The 21,484-nt window shown below is 43.1% G+C and overlaps 1 protein-coding gene across 2 annotated transcripts in view; it reads right to left on the bottom strand.

The window, feature by feature from the left end:
- Positions 1-2,578: 2,578 nt before the first annotated feature.
- TSR3 (TSR3 ribosome maturation factor) overlaps positions 2,579-21,484 on the bottom strand; it is a 29,001-nt gene continuing 10,095 nt past the window's right edge. For both annotated transcript variants that reach the window (XM_040356727.1, XM_040356726.1), the window contains exons 3-7: positions 20,230-20,446; positions 15,775-15,968; positions 8,131-8,304; positions 4,885-4,948; positions 2,579-2,896 (exon numbers count right to left, since the gene is read on the bottom strand). In XM_040356727.1, the coding sequence (XP_040212661.1) occupies positions 2,707-2,896; positions 4,885-4,948; positions 8,131-8,304; positions 15,775-15,968; positions 20,230-20,446 (839 nt within the window). In that variant the 3' untranslated portion in view covers positions 2,579-2,706. The remainder of the gene's footprint in view (positions 2,897-4,884; positions 4,949-8,130; positions 8,305-15,774; positions 15,969-20,229; positions 20,447-21,484) is intronic.

Below are 21,484 nucleotides of genomic sequence, written 5' to 3' on the forward strand. Positions count from 1 at the left end.
CCTCAAATCAAATTTCTAAATATCCTATTAATCTTAATAAAGTTCTTTAGAAGGATCCAAACTGGGGAATTATGTAAAAAATAAAAAAAAATTGGCATGCAGACCATCTTAATTAAATTTATACGGCCTATTAGTTTACACCAAACTCTACTTTGAAGTTGAAATTTTGTCAATAATGGAGAAATATTATATGCTACATATGACAGAGGGCATGCGGTCACAATAACTTCCAGATATTTTAAAGAGGAAACAATTAGAAGTTGTGGGCACATTGATGGGAAATCCTTTGGGAGTGAATACAGCGGCAGAAGCACAGACTTTTTCCAATTAATAGCAAAACTCATCCATAACCGCTGGCACAGAGGACCAAAAATTTCATTAAAATAAATAAGATTGTCAGCAAATAATGCTACCTTTTCCTCCTTATTTCCTCTTACCAGACCCATTACTTCTCAAGCCGTCGGAAGAAGGGATGGCAATGGCAAAAAGGAGAGGTGACAAAGGGCACCCCTGCCTTGTGCCACAAAATAAAATAAAAGAGGACGATTGCTCGCCATTAACCCTAATCGAAGCCCTAGGCTAGAATATAATAATTGGACCCATTGACAGAATATACCCCCCATACCAAATTTTTCCAGAACGGCCCATAAATAGGGCCACTCTACACTGTCAAATGCCTTGGTGGCATCCAGTGCCAAAAAAGGCCCGATCCCTTTTATTAACTGCCTGCCAACCAGCCGCCGTCATTATACTGTGGCAGGTCGGCACAAACCCGCGAGCCATTGCAGCTGTACGTCGGCTCCTTTAAGTGGGATAACAGGCACGTGCCCGCTGCATCGCGGGGGTGCCGATGCTCGTGAACAGCGTTTGTGTGCACGAGAGGCAGAACAGGGACTTGTGTACGTAAACACACAAATCCCTGTTCTGTTCGGAATGACAGATCGTGAGTTCCTAATAGCTAGGAACCACGATCTGTCATTTCCTCTAGGTCAGTCCCCTCCCCCACAGTTAGAAACACACCTAGGGAACACAATTAACCCCTTGATCGTCCCCCTAGTGTTAACTCCTTCCCTGCCAGTGACATGTACACAGTAAACCCTGCATTTGTATAGCACTGATCGCTGTATAAATGACAATGGTCCCCAAAAATTTGTCAAAAGTGTTCGATGTGTCCGCCATAATGTTGCATTATCTATCCCCTATTTTGTAGCCGCTATCACATTTGCGCAAACCAATCAATATACGCTTATTGCTATTTTTATTACCAAAAATACGTATCGGCCTAAACTGAAAAAAAAAATTGCTTTATAAAAAAAAAAAAGTGCCAAATAGCAAGAAATGGCCTGGTCATTCAGAAGCCAATTCTTCCGGGGCTGAAGTGGTTAAAATAAGCTTGCCTAATATTAACAGCTGTTGACATATTGGGAATAAAGCCAGCTTGATCAGGATGAATAATAATATGTGTTATCATCCTTTTCAATCTATTGGCTAAGACCTTAGCTAGTATCTTCACATCTGTGGACAATAAGGTAATAGGCCGATATAATTCAGGAAAAAGTGGATCTTTATCTTTTTTCAGGATAACCAAAGTCGCGGCTTTGGGCATTGATTCATGTCCTTAGTCTGCTTGTCTTCAGCAAACTGTTTGCAGGCTTTCTTGTGCATCATCATTAGAAGAGGCTTCCTTCTGGGACGACAGCCATGCAGACCACTTTGATGCAGTGTGCGGCGTATGGTCTGAGCACTGACAGACTGACCTCCCACCCCCTCAACCTCTGCAGCAATGCTGGCAGCACTCATACGTCTACTTCCCAAAGACAACCTCTGGATATGACTCTGAGCACGTGCACGCAACTGCTTTGGTTGACCATGGCGAGGCCTGTTCTGAGGATAACCTGTCCTGTTAACCATCTTTATGTAGAGCAACAATTCTTTTGTTCAGATCCTCAGAGAGTTCTTTCCCATGAGGTTCAATGTTGAACTTCCAGTGACCAGTATGAGAGAGTGAGGGAAAAAACACCAAATTTAACACACTTGCTCCCCATTCACACCTGAGACCTTGTAAAACTAGCGAGTCACATGACACCAGGGAGGGAAAATGGCTAATTGGGCCCAATTTGGACATTTTCACTGTTGTTGCCAGCTGTTTAGACATTAATGGCTGTGTGTTGAGTTATTTTGAGCGGACAACAAATCTACACTGTTATACAAGCTGTACACTCACTACTTTACATTGTATCAAAGTGTAATTTCTTCAGTGTTGTCACATAAAAAGATATAATAAAATATTTACAAAAATGTGAGGGGTGTACTCACTTTTGTGAGATACTGTACATCACTCTGCTGTCTCTAGCACCTGTCCGAGGACACTAGATCCAATATATTTTCTATCATTTTACTTGCCAAGTGCTGAAAGCATACACTTCGAATGGTACATGTCACAAAATGTTAAGAAACACCAGAAAATCTGAGTGACTTTGTAGTCTTGTCTATTTTTTTTACAAATACCAAAATGTTTCAGCTTTCAGAGTCAACGAACATCTATGCACACGTGGTAAAAAAAAAATATTACAATGAATCCTATTTAAACTTTCCAATATATTTAATTTTTATATAGGAAGTAGCAAAAACTATACATAAATACAAGCTTTTTGAGAAAAGGTTACTGTAACCCAGGCGGTCATATTGTTAGAACACTCTCATCGCTTAGTCTCTCAGTCTCTTCTTCACTCCTTTCCAAATAACAGGCTTACTAGCCGTGGCGGCTTCTACTTCATCACCTTCAGTTTCCTCATCAGAGTGGGACTCTGCTTTGCCATCATTTGCCTCCTCAGTGTTATCTTCCTCATCAGTCTCCTCCTCGTCCTCCTCATCATCATCCTCATCCTCCAACACCCTATGAAAAGAAACAACTGTGGTCTATAGTCCAAGACAATGCACTGCCTACATTCAAATAGCACAGCTAACTGCAAACTCTGTCATTGAGATTTGAAGATCTCTACAGACAATAATGATCTTTAATCTTTCATAACAATGGATCATTGCTGTGTGGATGCTCAGACCAAATATAGCAGTCAAAATATGTGCCGATTAACTTGGGGATAACAAATTTCCCTGCCTAAATACATTTTATAATTTTGTTAGAGCTTTTATTTGGTATATAGGTTTAAAAATTACCCTGCTCAGTTGTTTTACCCTGACAAATGGACAACAATTTTTTTTGAACAATGTAATTGTATCTGACAGTTACGATATTAAATACAGGCACACTACCATCTTCAGGCTGCAATGGCATTTGAAAGCTGGAGTGATCTGTAAGGCCTCGTACACACGATAGGTTAAACAGAGGACAACGGTCTGATGGACCGTTTTCATCAGTCAAAACCGATCGTGTGTGGGCCCCATAGGTTATTTAACCATCGGTTAAAAAAAAGCCAACTTGCTTTAAATTTAACCGATGGATTCCTAACCGATAGGTCAAAACCGATCGTTAGTAGGCACAACCATCGGTTAAAAATCCACGCATGCTCAGAATCAAGTCGACGCATACTTGGAAGCATTGCACTTCGTTTTTATCAGCACGTCGTCGTGTTTTACGTCACTGTGTTCTGACACAATCGTTTTTTTAACCGATGGTGTGTAGGCACGACTGACCATCAGTCAGCTTCATCGGTTAACCGATGAAAATGGTCCATCAGACCGTTCTCATCGAATGGACTGATCGTGTGTACGTGGCTTTAGTAAAGAAACTTCCAGCTTGGGCAGGGAAGACATCATTGCTAGAATAGAAAACAGAATATAGTCCTGGTGGTCATCAAAGACTGGCACCTCTTTTCAGTGGGTTTATTCTTTAGGGCTTGTTCACGCTTGACTAAATTTCTAGCGCTTAACAAACGCTCCTTAAACATTAGTATGGGCGTCAGACTGGCGTTTTACAAGCGTTAATTTACGAGTTAAAAATGCTTCCCAAATGCCCTATGGGCAGTTTTGAAGCGTTTGATGAGCGTTAAGGGGTGTTAAAACCGCTCAACAAATGCCTATTCCATTACAGGAAATAAACCAATCTTAATGTCCCGCTGATAGAGAATTTGCGAAGCGGTACCATAGACTTGAATGGGAGGCGTTGAAAGGCTTCAAACACCTCCTGACTCGGCACGCGGCTTCAATTTTGAAGTGACTCAATGCTAGCGCTTCATGTTTCAATAGTGTGAACTGCACTGTGTGCTGGCCACTGGAACATTTGCGTAGGCATTTGAGGGATGTTTTTAAATGCCTCTGAAACACCTGCTTTAAATGCCAGTGTGAACTCCACCTTAGAACAGGGATATGCAATTAGCGGACCTCCAGCTGTTGCAGGACTACAAGTCCCATGATGCATAGCAAGACTCTGACAGCCACAAGCATGTCACCCAGAGGCAGAGGCATGATGAGACTTGCAGTTTTGCAACAGTTGGAGGTCCGCTAATTGTATATCCCTGCCTTAGCATCACCATGATTGGATGTCATGATGTGAGCCATGTCCGCACACTGTGTGAACCCAGCCTAAGCTGTTGCCCTGGAATTCACCACTAGATTTGTTACCATAGCAGTAGAAATATCATTAGTTGCAGCAGCTTCTGTTACATTTTTCACATTTCATAAAACAAAATAATGCAGTGTCAGCAGGTCACCGCCTTTGTTCTGTCCGGGACATTTAGCACAACATTTCAAAATGACAACATCATGAATTTATTTTGAATTACACTAACAATAAAAGCCATCGCCACAAACAAGTGATCTTTTAATTTTGTGCTTTGATGTGTAATGCAGTTAGGGCCTTGTGGGAGAGATCAGAAACATGAGGCTGCAGCAGAGAAATCAGCAGGAGATAGAGAATGTCATTACCGTCCCGAGCAGATGACTCTGTTTAGGTTGGAAAATTCTCGTCCAGATTCAACATCAAATGGATCTGAAAGACGGAACAGACACAGCAATAAACGATTGTACAAAACATCCTACTAGTACAGGATTATTGCTATTGCCTACAAGAAATGCCAAATACAATCTTTTATGAAAGCAATATGCAAATTCCAGTAATAAATGGAGCCCAGGCTGCAGACATGTAGGACTGGGGAGATTTTAATGAGGTTGTGCAATTCTGTGCAGGTTACAGGTGAAAATCTCTGGGGAGCTCTTCAGGTTATTATAACCTGTGAGAATTATATTTAGCATGGGGTAGGGCATCGGCTACGGATAGTACACTAAATGCTCTAGATTATTGCATGGTGAATGCTGATAGGCTGCTATGAGCTATCGCTTTAAAAACATAATTGTGCTCTTCCATGCATTACTCAATCATAATTAGGTAATGGATGGGCAGCAATGTATGCCAACAACCCACACACTGCCCATTACTGTTCATTATACTTTTGTGACCAAGGGCCAGATTCACGTAGAAGTGCGGCGGCGTAACGTATCGTAGATACGTTACACCGCCGCAAGTTTATCGCAAGTGCCTGATTCACAAAGCACTTGCAATGAAAACCTACGCCGGCGGCCTCCGGCGTAAGCCCGCGTAATTCAAAGGGGCGTGTGCCATTTAAATTAGGCACGCTCCCACGTCGGACCTACTGCGCATGCTTACTTTTGAATTTCCCGCCGTGCTTTGCACGAAGTGATGTCATTTTTTCGAACGGCGACGTGCGTAGCGTACTTTCGTATTCCCGGACGTCTTACGCAAGAAAAACATTTTTTGAATTTCGACGCGGGAACGACGGCCATACTTTAACATGGGCTGTGTAAAGTTAGGGCAGCTAAAACGACGACTAACTTTGCGACGGGAAACTAGACTAGCAGCGACGTAGCGAACGCGAAAAACCGTTGTGGATCGCCGTAAGTACTAATTTGCATACCCGACGCTGGTTTACGACGCAAACTCCCCCCAGCGGCGGCCGAGGTATTGCATCCTAAGATCCGACAGTGTAATTCAATTACACCTGTCGGATCTTAGGGAAAACTATGCGTAACTGATTCTATGAATCAGTCGCATAGTTAGGAAGCCCCTAAAACAGAGATACGACAGCGTATCAGGAGATACGCCGTCGTATCTCTTTTGTGAATCTGGCCCCAAGTGCCTACCAATCAATCCTGTATTTGTTCCTATGAGAAAACAAGAGGGAAGGACTGGACTGTGGTGATGGACCTGAAGTTTGGGAGAGTCGATGGGCTTGATTTACTAAAACTGGAAAGTGCAAAATCTGCTGCAGCACTACATTCAGCTTCCAGATTTTATTGTCAAAACTTAAAGTATAACTAAAGGCAATTTTTTAGTGGAAAGGGATTAATTAGAACCCCTGTCAGTTTTAATTGCAGTCTGTGTCCCCATTTAGGAGATTCACCCTCTCTGAATTTGTCCTGTTTACTATTATCATTGAAAGTTAAAGTAAAAAGAAAATCCCAAAATTATAGGTTGTCCCCAGAAAAGTAATAGAGGGGAAATCTTCCAATGAGGACACCAATTCTGGTAACCTGGGGGTCCCCAAAGATTTCCTTTAATTTGCATGGATTTGCTCTCACTTCCTGTTTGGATATGGGACAGGAAGTGAAGGGAAATTTCTGCAAATGGACACCGCACAACTATTTACGTTGACAGAATGACACGGGAAGGCAGATTGGTGTACAGGTACGTCCCTTTAAATCTGCCGCCCAGCAGGCGCACCGTGGGGGTGCACTCGCCCGCCGCGTGCCTCGCGAGTGCAACCGCGGGTCCCGGGAACTCGATGTTTCCGAGAGTCCCGCGATTGTGGTCGGCAAGGGCAGAACAGGGGAATGCCTTTGTAAACAAGGCATTCCCCTATTCTGCCTAGTGACACTGTCACTGATGTCTGTTCCCCGTGATCGGGAGCGGTCATCAGTGACGTGTCAAGTGTAGCCACGCCCCCCAACAGTAAGAATCACTTCCTAGGGAACATTTAACCCCTGCAGCGCCACCTAGTGGTTAACCCTTTTACTGCCAGCGTAATTTTTACAGTAATCAGTGCATTTTTATAGCACTGATCGCGGTAAAAATGACAATGGTCCCAAAATGGTGTCAAAAGTGTCCGATGTGTCTGCCATAATGTCGCAGTCCCGATAAAAATCGCAGATCGCCGCCATAACTAGTAAAAAAAAAAATAGTAATAAAAACGCCTTGAAACAGTCCCCTATTTTGTAGACGCTATAACTTTTGCGCAAACCAATCAATAAACGCTTATTGCAATTTTTTTACCAAAAATATGTAGAAGAATACGTATCGCCTAAACTCTGGAAAAAAAATGTTTTTTTTTATATATATATTTTTTGGGGGATATTTATTATAGCAAAAAGTAAAAATATTGATTTTTTTTCAAAATTGTCGCCGGCCATGTGTATGCTCCATCGCAGTTTTTCAGAGAGGAAAACTGCCGGACAAAACAAGAGATCAGTATCTCTTTTTTCCCCGTCAGGCCAAAAATCAGAGCGGGAAAACCGTTCGTCTGTATGGTTTTCTGACGGGCAGAAAACCATGCATGCTCAGAATCAAGTATGAGACGGGAGCGCTCATTCTGGTAAAACTAGCGTTCGTAATGGAGATATCACGTTCGTCGCGCTGTAACAGACTGAAAAGCGTGAATCGTCTCTCACCAAACTTTTACTAAAACGAGGATCAGAAAAAGCAGCCCAAGGGTGGCGTCGTTGGAATGGAACTTCCCATTTATAGTGCCGTCGTACATGTTGTACATTACCGCACTTTGGACGGGCGGACTTTTGTCTGAGCGTGTGTATGCAAGGCAGGCTGAGAGGAATTCTGTCGGGAAAACCGTCGTTTTTTTTATCCGACGGAAAAACCGGTCGCGTGTACTAGGCACAAGTGCCCATTTATTCATTAGTATCCTGGTTCATGCCATTAATGTACATTGTGTTAAGGCAGCCTATTCAAATAAATGGGCAAACAACACATCAAACATCCATAAAAACTAACATTCACTATTTTTTGACAGTTGTCCATTCCCTAGTCCGCTGAGGTGCCATTGAAAATGAAAGGCTAACACACTGTGGTATGAATGATAATTATATTGCAAGGATCAGGTTTTATATTACGAAATTCTTTGGTAAGACACCAAACTGAAGAACCTATTTCTTCTTCATCTTTGTCCGGAGCTCCAGCCAGGTACTCTGCTTCCACCTTCTGCATTTCCTCCAAATTCTGGCATTTACTGTACTTCTCCAGCAGATCTTTATTCAGCTCAAGAAACACTTTCCCCCATTTAAATTTCCTCAACAGAATCGTGGCCAAATCTGGAAATCCTAAAGAGAGAAAATGATTTCAATGTATGCATACGTTTTTACACTCGGGTAAGGGAAGACAGCTGCTGATTATTTCTCATCCTGGCATTCATCACGGCAGCAAGATCGGAAGTCGGAAGCATAAATGTCACCGCTTAGCGAGGTATGAAATAAAAATAGGATTTAAGCCCCCCACCATCTGCCCAACTGAAATATTGATTTTGAGTGGATTGACCCTTTAAGAATATGAAATGATCACACAGCATATGTCATACAATGATGAAAAGATCAACCTTGGGCAAAACTTCTAAAATGTTATTGGAAAATCCTAAATTTCATATAAAATCAATGCATCTTATTAGATTAGGCAGCTCAGTGAACAATGATGCACCTCTCTTAGCAACTAACAAGATTTCATCTTTCATTGGCTTGGAGCAGTTAAGACGATCGGTTGCTATGAGGCTCTATGCCTTGTCACATACGTCTGAATGTCTGCCGATTACATCAAAGATTTTCAAAACTAACCAGTCATGATATTTATTTCATACCATTAGGACATTTCTGCATAAATTACATAATTATCTGGTGAACAAATTAGGGAATTCATATGCCAAAGTATTAAATCCAGATTTATAAAGTCAGCTAAAGGAACGTCTATGGCCCGGATTCACAAAGCACTTACGCCGACGTATCTCGAGATACGCCACGTAAGTGCAAATATGCGCCGTCGTATCTGTGCGCCTGACTCAGAAACTAAAATACGCCTGAAAATAGGCTTCATCCAACTGACGTAACTTGCCTACGCCGGCGTAGAGTGGGCGCATATTTACGCTGGTCCTATTTTTGCGCTCCCATTGATTTTCTATTCACATATGCAAATGAGGGAGATACGCCAATTCACGAACGTGCTTCCGTCTGACGCAGTGCGCGTAAAGTCATACGTCTGGCGCAAAGTTATGCCCCATAAAGGAGGTGTAACTCAGCAGCATCCATGCAAAGGGAACACAAGCCGACGTATTTTACGTAGGACGTGAATATGACTAGGCGAAGGTTACGTTCAAGCCGTAGGCAGTGATCCGGCGTATCTTAGGGAGTAGTTCCGACGTGATTCTGAGCATGCGCACTGGGATGCGTCCACGGGATGGAGCTGCCAATTCCGTTTGGAACAGCCAAAGAGTCGGCTGAAAAAATGGGGGGGCAGGGCTTTTTCTGTCCTTGGCCCGAGAGAATGGAATCTACTTCCCCTAAGTCTTAGACAGAGTCCTGACCTACCCACATTCAGGAGGGATCTAAAAACCTATCTGTGGGCAGAGGCAGATTGATAGGAAGAGTGAGGTTAGGGTCATTCTGGCGGGAAGCACTGCTAGATCTGTTGGGAATTGTGTGTTGTCTCTCCTTTGGTCTTATGTGATTTCTATGGTTTTGTACTGTATTGGTTTTATGGTGTTATATTGTTGTTTTATTATTTGATTTTAATTGTGGTACATATTTTATATTGTTACTATGTTAATTTATGCCTGTAACACTCGGTCCTGTTGTGAATTGTTAAGGTCTGGAAGCGTTTCGATACCTTCGGGTGATTATACGCTATACAAGCAATAAACAATAAACAATCTGTCTGGTGCTCGGCCCATCATTTGCATGGGGTCACGCCTCATTTGCATGGCTCACGCCCACTTCCACATACGCTGGTTACGCCTAGGAAACCCAGCGCAGTTTTGGCAGCACTAGCTTTGTGAATCCAGTGCTTGCCTCTCTGCGCTGCGTCGGCGTAGCGTAAAGGAGATACGCTACGGCGGCATATATATGCGCCGCTGTATGTGAATCCGGGCCTATGTGTCTATTTCTATGTGTGGAGATTACTGTGGATCGGATTTAAACTCACATCAACCACGCAGAATTTCAAAGTCACTTTTGGTATGGGTCTCTTGAAGTTGATCTGCTGGAGACCAATACACTGACTGTTTTATTTCTTATGCCCAATTACTGTATGTTCTAAAATGTATGAATTACATGTAAATTCCAAGGCTCTTGCAGTTTTTCCTATTGACAACCCATGCATGGCAGCAAGGGAACAATGTCTGTGGTCACTGTGTGCAGAAGCCAATGTAAGAACAATGCAGCCATAAAAACATCCAAATCTCTCATTCACAGTAGCTTTTGTTTACAGACCATGTAGAACAGCGGTCGTCAAGCAGTGGTCTGTGGACCAAGAGAAAGTTTTGGTGGTCCCCAGTGGGTCTGCCACAGTCGAGAGCGCCAGAGCATTATGTGTACAGGGCAGCAGCGTAATCCAGGAGGAGAGGGGCAGAGAGACAGGGCATGTTAAATTGATTGGATAGAAGAAGATCCTGGACTGCCGCACTCCTTAAAACGATGCCTTTATTGTACAAATAAAATCCAAAAAACAACCAAAGCGATGCAGCCAAAATGAAGTGAACAACAGGAAAAAGGTGGCTGACATGTTTCACATCATGTGATGCTCGAAGCTATGAGCAAACATCACATGATGTCAAACATGTCAGCCACCTTTTTCCTGTTGTTCACTTCATTTTGACTGCATCGCTTTGGTTGTTTTTTGGATTTCATTTGTACAATAAAGACATCATTTTAACTAGGGTTGTCCAGATACCGATACCAGTATCGGTATCGGGACCGATACCGAGTATTTGCGCTAGTACTCGTACTCGCGCAAATACTCCCGATACCAAAATAGAATTTTTTTTTTTTTTTTTTTTTGTGACATCGAACACAAATTGGATGGCACCATTGGATGGCACTGATAGGTGGCACTGGCATTGATTGAATTGCACTCATAAATGGATGGCACTGATAGGTGGCACTGGCATTGATTGGGTGGCACTTATGAGATGCACTAATAAGCTGCCTCCCTGCACTGATGCACTAATGGGCACTGATCTGCACTGATAGGTGGCACTGGCTAGCTGCACTTTTGGGCACTGGCACCGATGAGCTGCACTGACAGTGATCACTACTTCAATGATATGTAGTTTTCCAGTACCGTATGCTAAAAAACAGCCCCACACCATGATGTACCAGTTCTTCATAATTCTAAAGAAAATATCTTTGGTCTGTATTGTGGTTTGAAAACGGTCACATGACATTAAAAAAAAGTATCGGTATTCGGTATCGGCGACTACTTGAAAAAAAGTATCGGTACTCGTACTCGGTCCTAAAAAAGTGGTATCGGGACAACCCTAATTTTAACCTCCCTGGCGGTATGATTCTTTCTGGTTTTAGGTGCTGAAAGTGGTACAATTATTTTGCAAGGAAATTTGGCGTTTTACATTGTAGGCCTGTAATTCTTAGGAATAACTCACTTAAATCTGTCCAAACAAGAGTCTAGTAGAAATCCCGGGTATGATAAATTTTGAAAAACAAAATCATAAATTATAATATAATAAATAACTATAAATAATTATAATAATAAATAATAATAAAGCTATAATAAAAATTATTCAATAATGTAATCAAATCAAAAACACAGAAATGTGCTCAGTTGCAGAATTGTCGCTGTCATTACTTTTATTTTTTTATGACGAATTTCCCCACAAATCGCTATCGCTCAATTCGGCAAGTGATTATAATTTATTATCGCTGTTTTCTAGCTGCTCTAAAACCACTTTTGACATAAAGGGACACTTTTTGGTTGCTATGGACAATCTACAGTTTGCAGGCAGAAAGAACATACATACAAGAATTATACAAAAGTACATGCAGGGCACTGGGCAGACCACTAGGGACAAGGGGGGTGTGTATTTTTTACATACAGTACTGTAATCTATAAGATTACAGTATACTGTATGTAATGTGTTTATTTACTTTTTTTAATTTGGCTCCGTTCTCCGCCCCCGTGCGTCGCAACGTTGCAGGGAACGGAGATCGGCGGCACACAGGCACTGTGTGAATCGAGCGAGGACGCCGCTTGCTCACACAGCGGAGAGGCATAGCAGGATCCAGGGACAAGGTAAGTAAACCATGCCTGTGGACACTGCGAGGCGATCCCGAGTCTGGCTCGGGGATACCGCTTTTGGTACTGAAATCTTACCCCGAGCCAGACTCGGGAATACCGCCAGGGGGTTAAGGAGTGCGGCAGTCCAGGATCTTCTTCTATCCAATGCACCTGTGCATAGCCAGCACCCATTTGGTTTAGTGAGACAGAAGCAAAGCCAAGCTCTTTCTGCCCATAATCGTGGCCGTGGATCTCGTTGAATGAGCCGTTGAATGGAGGGGAGCGACCTGATGCTTTGTATGCTTCACAAATAGCTACCCTAATCCACCTAGCAATAGAACTTTTAGATGCTTTGGACCCCTTCTTGGGGCCACTGAACAACACCAACAGTTAGGAGGAACTGCTAAAACCAATGGATTTTTCTAGATAAAGCAGAAGACATCTCTTTACGCCTAAAAGACTAAACCTTTCCCCCTCTGCATTCTTGGGAGACGTACAGAAACTAGGAAGGACTACCTCCTTAGACCTATGAAAGTTTTAAGATACTTTGGGCAAATAGAAAGGATCAGGCCTAATCACTACCCTGTTCTCTAGAATCCTCAGGAAGGGGTCTTTACAGAAAAGAGACTGTAGATCAGAAATCCTTCTCCCTGACGTAATAGCCAAAAGCAAGGAAATCTTCAAAGAAATTAATTTCAGGGAAGCCTCATGCAAAGGCTCAAAGGGAGCCCTTGTTAGAGCATTTAACCCCAGGAGGAACATGATTGATGACCTTGGAAGTATGTCTAAATCTGGCTGAAAGGAACCTCCTGACTAAAGGATCCTCCGCTAGTCTCCTTTCTGTAAGCAAAGATAGGACAGTAACCTGAACCCTAAGGGTGCTGACAGAGAGTTATTTTTCTACTCCCCTCTTCAAAAAGTCCAACATACAGGGAGTGGAAAAATAATCTAAACCAGATTTTCTTTGAAAGTAAATACGTTTTCCAAACTTTCCCATTGATTCTTCTTGTGACTAACTTACGGCTGTCCAGGATAGTTTGAATAACCTTCTCTGAACACCCCCTCAACTGTAGGATGTGCCGCTTAGCCTCCAGGCCATCAAATGTAAGGTCTGAGGGTTTGGATGCAACACCGGTCCCTGATGGAGTAGATCCTTCCGATCTGGTAGGGGCCAGAAAGGATCTACAGAGAGGGCCTTCAGAGAGGAAAATCAACTCCTCCTGGGACGGAAACGTCTGTAGACTATTAATTTGTTCAGGATGCTAAAATTGATGACCATACAAAAGCTACCGGAAGCTTTCCTGACCAGAAAGACGTGGGAGTAAAATCCCCGGAATTTTTGAATTTCCGGCACAGGAGAAATAACTCCGTCCCACACAGAAATTAGATTCATCATGGCTTGCCATCTCTCTTGGTCTCTCAGCAGATAGGTAACTCCAACCAGAATTCCAACCAGTAACCCCTTTCCAATGTTTGAAGAATAAAGGGATTGTCGGAAATCTCTGCCCATTCTTTGATGAAATGCGACAACCTCCCCCTTACCCCTATTCTGGCATCACTGGGGATTTTTGGAAGGGGCTGAAGGAGCAAAAAGAGTGCCCCCCCCCTTTTTGCTTGTCTTTAATAAAAGACCACTTCTTAGTTGCCTGTTGTCTGCAGCCTTAACGGAATCTGCCGCTGCATCAGCTAAAAAGGCAACTGATTTGGCAATGAGTGGGAGAGACTCCCTAATCTCCTCTTTGGGGGTGTTGGATGAAAGAAGATTATCCAGACGCTGAACCCATACATCTAGATTACTAGCCACACAGGTGGATGCTACCGCTGGACCCAAAGAAAGAGTCTTCAAAAGAAAGATCTGACCTCTTGGACACCTGCAACATAGGGGCATCTAATCTAGGACACTTAAAGAAAACCTCCTCGAACTCAGACTGAAAAGGAAACCTTCTTTTGTGCCCTCTAGACTGGAATAACCTTTTTTCAGGTTCTTTCCACTTAAAAAGAATCATGTCCTTAAGTGACTGGTGTACTGGAAAAGCTCTCGACTTCAGCCCTTATAGACCCCTATACATTTTATCCTGTACAGATTGGGTTTGCTGTGGCATCTCAATCTGCTCCTAGGTATATATTGACTTTAATAGATCGTCAATATCGTCGACTGGAAAAAGATACTTAGTTGAGCTACCCGTATCTTCCTATGATGCAGACTCCTCATCAGATGAAGAAACTGGATTCTCACCTTCTTCCAGATCAGAAGCATTGTGTGAACTAATGGTCTCAGATACAAACAGAGGAAGGGATCTAGCCGAGGATGAAGGCTATGGGTCTAGACGAGAAAGGTCCTAGTTCAGCTACCCTGTCATTAAAGGACCGACAGAAGGCATTAACTCTTTAAAAGAAGAAGTCTCTGAACGGAATACAATCCTCACAAAATAGCTTTTTATAACTATCAGAAAGCCTGGCCCTACAGTTCACACATTTCTTCGTCACCAGTTTGACCTACAAAAAAGCAAATACAAGAACCATAAACAAAAAAGGTCCATACAAAAAGTCCCCAGCTGTAGAAGCTATCCACAGCCAAGGGCTTACCTGGGTGCTGGTTCAATCCGAGCGGGCGCTCCATACTCCATACTCAGACCTGTCCTCAAGCTCCATGATCCAGATCCAGATCGGCCGTAGAGATAGGCTGCTGTTGTACCGCTAAATGTGCCTGTCCGGCGTTCAGCAGGCTGTTCCCCCAGGCAGCTTGTCCTCAGTGTATCACGCCGTGCTTCATTAAAACTGCGCTTGGAAGTGCGTCACATGACTTCTGGCCCTGGCGCCATCTTGCCGTGTCACCGGAAGTCCACCAACGCCATCTTGGTACACCTCGGTGAAGCACGCGGAAGACACAGTTCCACACAGCCAGAGCTGGCGAAAAAAACTGAAGGGAGTTGCCACCACTCACACTACCTGGAAGGCAAGTAACTCGCAGGTGCAATCTCAGGCTCCTAAAGACTCTCCGCACAACTGTCTGCTCATACCTTCTACAGGCAGCTACCTGAGAACAGGAAGATCAATGGACTACCAGAGCGCTCACAAGCGCCTTCGTAGTTCATTGAGAACTACAAGTCGTCAGCCACAATGGCTGACTGTACTTGTAGGCATTCATTCACAAGGAACTGTGAATGAATTACGCAGCCGCACGATTTTTAAAATGTGACAGAGGGTGAAGATGGGGGACAGAGGCTGAAGATGCTGTAATATGTTACATGTTCTACCCTAAAAATTAATATTTTCCAAAAGTGAACTTATTCTTTAAACTAGTTGCAGTAATACCACTTTGCAGAATCTTCCACAGAAATGTAGGCCCTTAAAAAGGTAATTGATTAATATAGCAAAACATTTTCATTAAAAAAAGTGCTAGTCTTATATGTGATTTTTTAAATAAGATCAGCAAATGCTTTCATCGACAATATATATATATATTCTAAAAAGCTAGACACCAATATAAAAAATTGTAGGCTTCAAAAAGCACTTACCAACAATACAGAATGTCGCAGCATAGGCTTCCACGCAAGACAGTTTGCTGGGCCTCCCATAGTTGACTGGGTTTGCAGCAATCAAGTATGGCAACAACCGAGGATGGCTTCCTTTCATCTTAGAGAATGGTGTTTCATCCAGCTTAGCCCAGGAGCAGTCAATAACAGCTACACCACAGTCTGCAACTATTTGTCTGAGGAAAACACAGAATGAACAAGTTACAACAAAGAAGCGTAAGGGTGGAGACGTTGACATTACTGGTAGATACTCAGAATGACATATTATGCATTATTCTCAAGGAAATCATTGTTGTTCACAAAAATCAATAATAAAAAAAAAAATAACAAAAAAAAAAATCATACAATCCCATATACAAAATCCTATACCCACAGTTAATCCAGAGGAAGGTGAAAAACCCCAGCAAAGGATGATCCAATTTGCTACAGTAGGGAAAAAAATTCCTTCCTGATCCCCAGAGAGGCAATGGGATTTTCCCTGGATTTTTACCTATAAGGCTACTTTCACACTGAGGTGCTATAGCGCTAAAAATAGCGCATGCAAAGTGCACTGAAAGAGCCTCCTCTCTCACTCCAGTGTGAAAGCCCGAGGGCTTTCACACTGGAGCGGTGCGCTGGCAGGATGCTCAAAAAAGTCCCACCAGCCGCATCTTTGAGGTGCTGTAGGAGCAGTGTATGCACCGCTCCGAAAGCGCCCCTGCCCATTGAAACCAATGGGCAGCGCAGCCAAACCCTTTTTAACCCTTTTTCCAGCCGCTAGCGGGGGTTAAAAGCGCCCCACTATCGCTGCAAAAATGTCGGTAAAGCGCCGCTAAAAATAACGGCTCTTTAACGCCCCCCCCCCAGTGTGAAAGTAGCCTAAATGTTAGTACCCAGTTATATATGTACATTTAGGAAAGTATCCAGGTCTTTTTTAAAGCAATCTACTGAGCTGGTCAGAACCACCTCTGCAGGGAGTCTATTGCACATTTTCACAGCTCTTACTGTGAAGAAACCTTTCCGTATTTGAAGATAAAATCTCTTTTCCTCTCGACGTAAAGAGTGCCCCCTTATCCTCTGTGATGACCTTAAAGTGAATAACTCAACACCAAGTTCACCATATGGACCCCTTATATATTTATACATGTTGATCATATCCCTCCTTAATCTCTTCTCAAGAGAGAATAAATTCAGTTCCTCTAATCTTTCCGCATAGCTGAGCTCCTCCATTCCTCTTATCAGTTTGGTTGCCCTTCTCTTCACTTTCTCCAGTTCCCTTTTTGAGAACTGGTACCCAAAACTGAGTTGCATATTCCAGATGAGATCTTACTAATGATTTGTACAGGGGGGGGGGGGCAAAATGATATCTCTGTCTCTGGAGTCCATACCTCTCCTGATACAAGAAAGGACTTTGCTCGCTTTGCAAACCACAGCTTGGCATTGCATGCCATTATTAAGCTTATAATCTACCAAATCCTCCAGATCCATCTCCACTATAAATCCCCCCAGTTGTACTCCCCCTAGTATGTATGATATATGCATATTCTTAGCCCCCAAGTGCAGAACTTTACATTTATCAACACTAATGCCGCGTACACACCATCACTTTATGTGATGAAAAAAAATGACGTTTTTAAAAACGTCACTTTAATTGACCGTGTGTGTGGGAAAACGTCGTTTTATGTCTTGTAAAAAACGACCAAAAAAAATTGAAGCATGCTTCAATTTTATGTGTCGTTTTTCAAAAGTGCACTTTTTACTTCACAGAAATTGACCGTGTGTAGCAAAAAACGTCGTTTTCTAAGACGTTTTTTCATATACGCATGCCCAGAAACAAGCTTCAATGGAAAAACGTGGTGGAACGTAACCTCACTTTGCAAGATCATTGTGAGAAAACGATGGTGTGTAGGCAACTTCGTCTTTGAAAATTGAAGTTTCAAAAACGTTGTTTTTTACTTCACAGAAAGTGTCGTTTTTTTTTCATCACATAAAGTGATGGTGTGTACGGGGCATCAAACTTCATCTGCCACATAGTCGCCCAATTAGACAGAGCATTGAGGTCGGCTTGTAAGTTAGAGACATCCTGTAAGGACGTTATTCCCTTGCTTGATGTCTTCTGCAAAGACTGAAATGCTACTTTTAATCCCAGACCCAATACCATTTATGAAGATATTAAAAAGTAAGGGACCCAACACTGAACCTTGGAGCACACCGCTGATAACCTTAGACCATTCAGAGTAAGAATCATTAACCACTTAAGACCCGGACCAAAATGCAGGTAAAGGACCCGGACAGTTTTTGCGATTCGGCACTGCCTCGCTTTAACTGACAATTGCGCGGTCGTGCGACGTGGCTCCCAAACAAAATTGGCGTCCTTTTTTTCCCACAAATAGAGCTTTCTTTTGGTGGTAATTGATCACCTCTGCGGTATTTATTTTTTGCGCTATAAACAAAAATAGAGCAACAATTTTGAAAAAAATTCTACATTTTTTCCTTTTTGCTATAATAAATATCCCCAAAAATATATATAAAAAAAAAATTCCTCAGTTTAGGCCGATACGTACTCTTCTACCTATTTTTGGTAAAAAAAAAAAAAAAAAAAAATCGCAAAAAGCATTAATCGATTGGTTTGCGCAAAATTTATAGTGTTTACAAAATAGGGGATAGTTTTATTGCATTTTTATTAATAATTTTTTTTTACTACTAATGGCGGCGATCAGCGTTTTTTTTCGTGACTGCGACATTATGGCGGACACATCGGACAATTTTGACACATTTTTTGGACAATTGTCATTTTCACAGCAAAAAATGCTATAAAAATGCATTGTTTATTGTGAAAATGACAATTGTAGTTTGGGAGTTAACCACTAGGGGGCGCTGAAGGGGTTAAGTGTGACCTCATATGTGTTTCTAACTGTAGGGGGGCGGGGCTGGACGTGTGACATCATTGATCGTGTTTCCCTATATCAGGGATCACACGATCAATGACAGCGCCATAGTGAAGAACGGGGAAGCTCTGTTTACACACAGCTCGCCTCGTTCTTCAGTTCCGGGGACTGATCGCCGCTGGAGTCCAGCGGCGATCAGGTCCGCGGGTCCCGCGGTCACGGAGCTTCGGACCGGGTCACGGGCACGCGCCTGCGACCTACGGCTGGGCACTTAAAGAGGACATACAGGTACGTGCTTGTGCCCAGCCGTGTCATTCTGCCGACGTATATGTGCAGGAGGCGGTCCTTAAATGGTTAACCACTACTCTCTGTATTCTGTCTTTTAGACAGTTTTCTATCCATTTACAAACTGATTTTTTCCAATCCTGTAGACTTTACCTTACACATGAGCCGTGTGTGCGGAACTGTGTCAAACGCTTTTGCAATATCCAAGTATACCACATCCACAGCCACGCCTCTGTCCAAATTTTACTTACCTCTTCATAAAAAGAAATTCGATTTGTCTGACAATTTCTGTCTTTCATGAACCCATGCTGTTTGTTGCTTAAAATATTTTTTTCTAGCAAGAACTCGTCTATGTGGTCTTTTATTAAACTCTCCAGTTCAACTCATCTTCCTGAATATAGAAGTTAAACTAACAGGTCTATAGTTACCTGGTAAAGACTTTGATCACTTTATAAATATGGGCACCACATTGGTCTTATGCCAATCCAGTGGTACCATTCCAGTCATTAATGAGTCCCTAAAAATTAGAAACAATGGCTTTGAAATTACAGAGCTCAATTCTGTTAGGATCCGTGGTCAGTAATGATCCGCCCCGTGCACCTCTGATTGCTCAGCGGGGATCGCTCCATTAATCCCCACTAAGCCGGCGGATGACAGGGCGGTCCCCGCACACTGTGCAGGGACCGCCCTGTCTTTTCTCCGCTCTCCCCTATCGGGGGGATCGGATGAACACGGACCGGATGTCCGTGTTCATCCGATCTGATCCGCCAGACGGAAGGGAAAGTATGTTTTTCCTCCGTCACACTTTGGCGGATCGGAGCGAGTCGGATGTCAGCTGACATCCGCGGCTCCATAGAGGAGCACGGAGCGCACGTACAGGTCCGCAAAAAAAACTGACAGACGGACCTGTATGGGCGCTCAGTGTGAAAGAGCATTTAAACTTCTCTTTAACCCCTTCCCATCCTCTCTCTTTAAGTGAGTATTAGTGCTGGAACTGACTTCCCGATTACATGATCACTGTGACTGGCCAGCTCCCGATCGAAAACGGAGACCAGGAGTTGTCTGACAGATCGGTCACTGTGCTGGAAGCACGCAGCGAGCGTGCTCTCAGCACAGAAACCTCAGTTCCCATGGACGCATATGTGCAGCAAGTGGCCATTAGGGCCCTGCCACCCTGCTGCCACACGTATGCATTATGTGGTGGGCAAGAGGTTCATTAATATAAAAGATAATTAGACAAAATAAACATTTTCTGACAACAATTGAAAGTCTCACATCCACATACTTGTCAGCAGGAGAGACACACAGTGTCCCCATAGGGCTCAGAATGATGCCGTTGAACCTTTGGTTTATCCTGAGGTTCCTGACAAGACCTTTCCGCGCCAGTTTCCGGCCTGTACACCTCTTTGGGTCACAGTGTCCTAACTCCCACATTGCCAATGGACAGGGAAACTTCACCTTCGTCTCTCCATCATCGTCTGCACCGTCTCCCTGGATACTGGCTTCCAAGACAAATGAAGACATAGAAATAAGAATGTAAACAATTACTTCTAGAAGGTCCAACACCAAGCTTAACATGTAAATACAATGTTCTGGAAAGCAAATTCCTCTATCGCATGCATGCTTATTGGACTAAAAATCTGTAGTATCATCAATGTTTATTGAGCATGCACATGACACAAGACGCATGAAAGTTTAAAACAGGGGTATCACCAGTCTGCCTGTGCAGATGGCTGGATGTGTGAATCAAAAGACTGGCAAAACAGAATTACAGATCAGAAATATCAATCTTCTAACACAGGGGTGCCCAACCTTTTAAAGAGCGAGGGCCACTTAAGCGACTTGGTAACCGGTCACGGGCCACAATGAGCAGAGCGGGTGGATGGCGGCCCACTCGGCTCTATAGAGCCTACTCTACTCTCAGCACACCTAACTTGCAGGTAATAACAGTCTATGGCTCAGTGCAGGTTACCCAGAGGTGCACTTCTCTGCACCTGCGGATCAGTTTGAAAGCAGCCTAGTAACCACTGTAGAACAGATATGCCCATATATACACTGTGATTTTAGTAATAAACTTACCTTTAATAACAGTATTCTATTTTATTCCATCCCAGAGCAGGAGGTCACGGGCCACATCAGAGGGCTCCGGGGGGCCACATCAGAAGGCTCCGCGGGCCACATGTGGCCCCCGGGCCACTGGTTGGGCACCCCTGTTCTAACATCTCACAGTTATCACAGAGTTCATTCTGAGGCTTGAGGCTGCCCCATCTCAGCTTGCTACCCTATGTAGCCCTGACACACAACATACTGTATATGCAGATCATTGATGTAAAAAAAAAAAAAATCTATAAATACATTTTCTACTTGTCCACATTAGTGAATGCCAGGCAGCTAGCATCTAAGGAGAGCAAATGTTTCCAATATTAGAGGTTTATCAAAGGTCCTACAAAACTCATCATTTATTGTTGTTTGGAAGCTAGCAGTTTTATGATTAGTAATGAGAATTCAGTGCGGGGGGGGGGGGGGGGTTCTATGCAAAG

The sequence above is a fragment of the Rana temporaria genome, chromosome 6, assembly GCF_905171775.1.
Source record: "Rana temporaria chromosome 6, aRanTem1.1, whole genome shotgun sequence".
Lineage (NCBI taxonomy): Eukaryota > Metazoa > Chordata > Amphibia > Anura > Ranidae > Rana > Rana temporaria.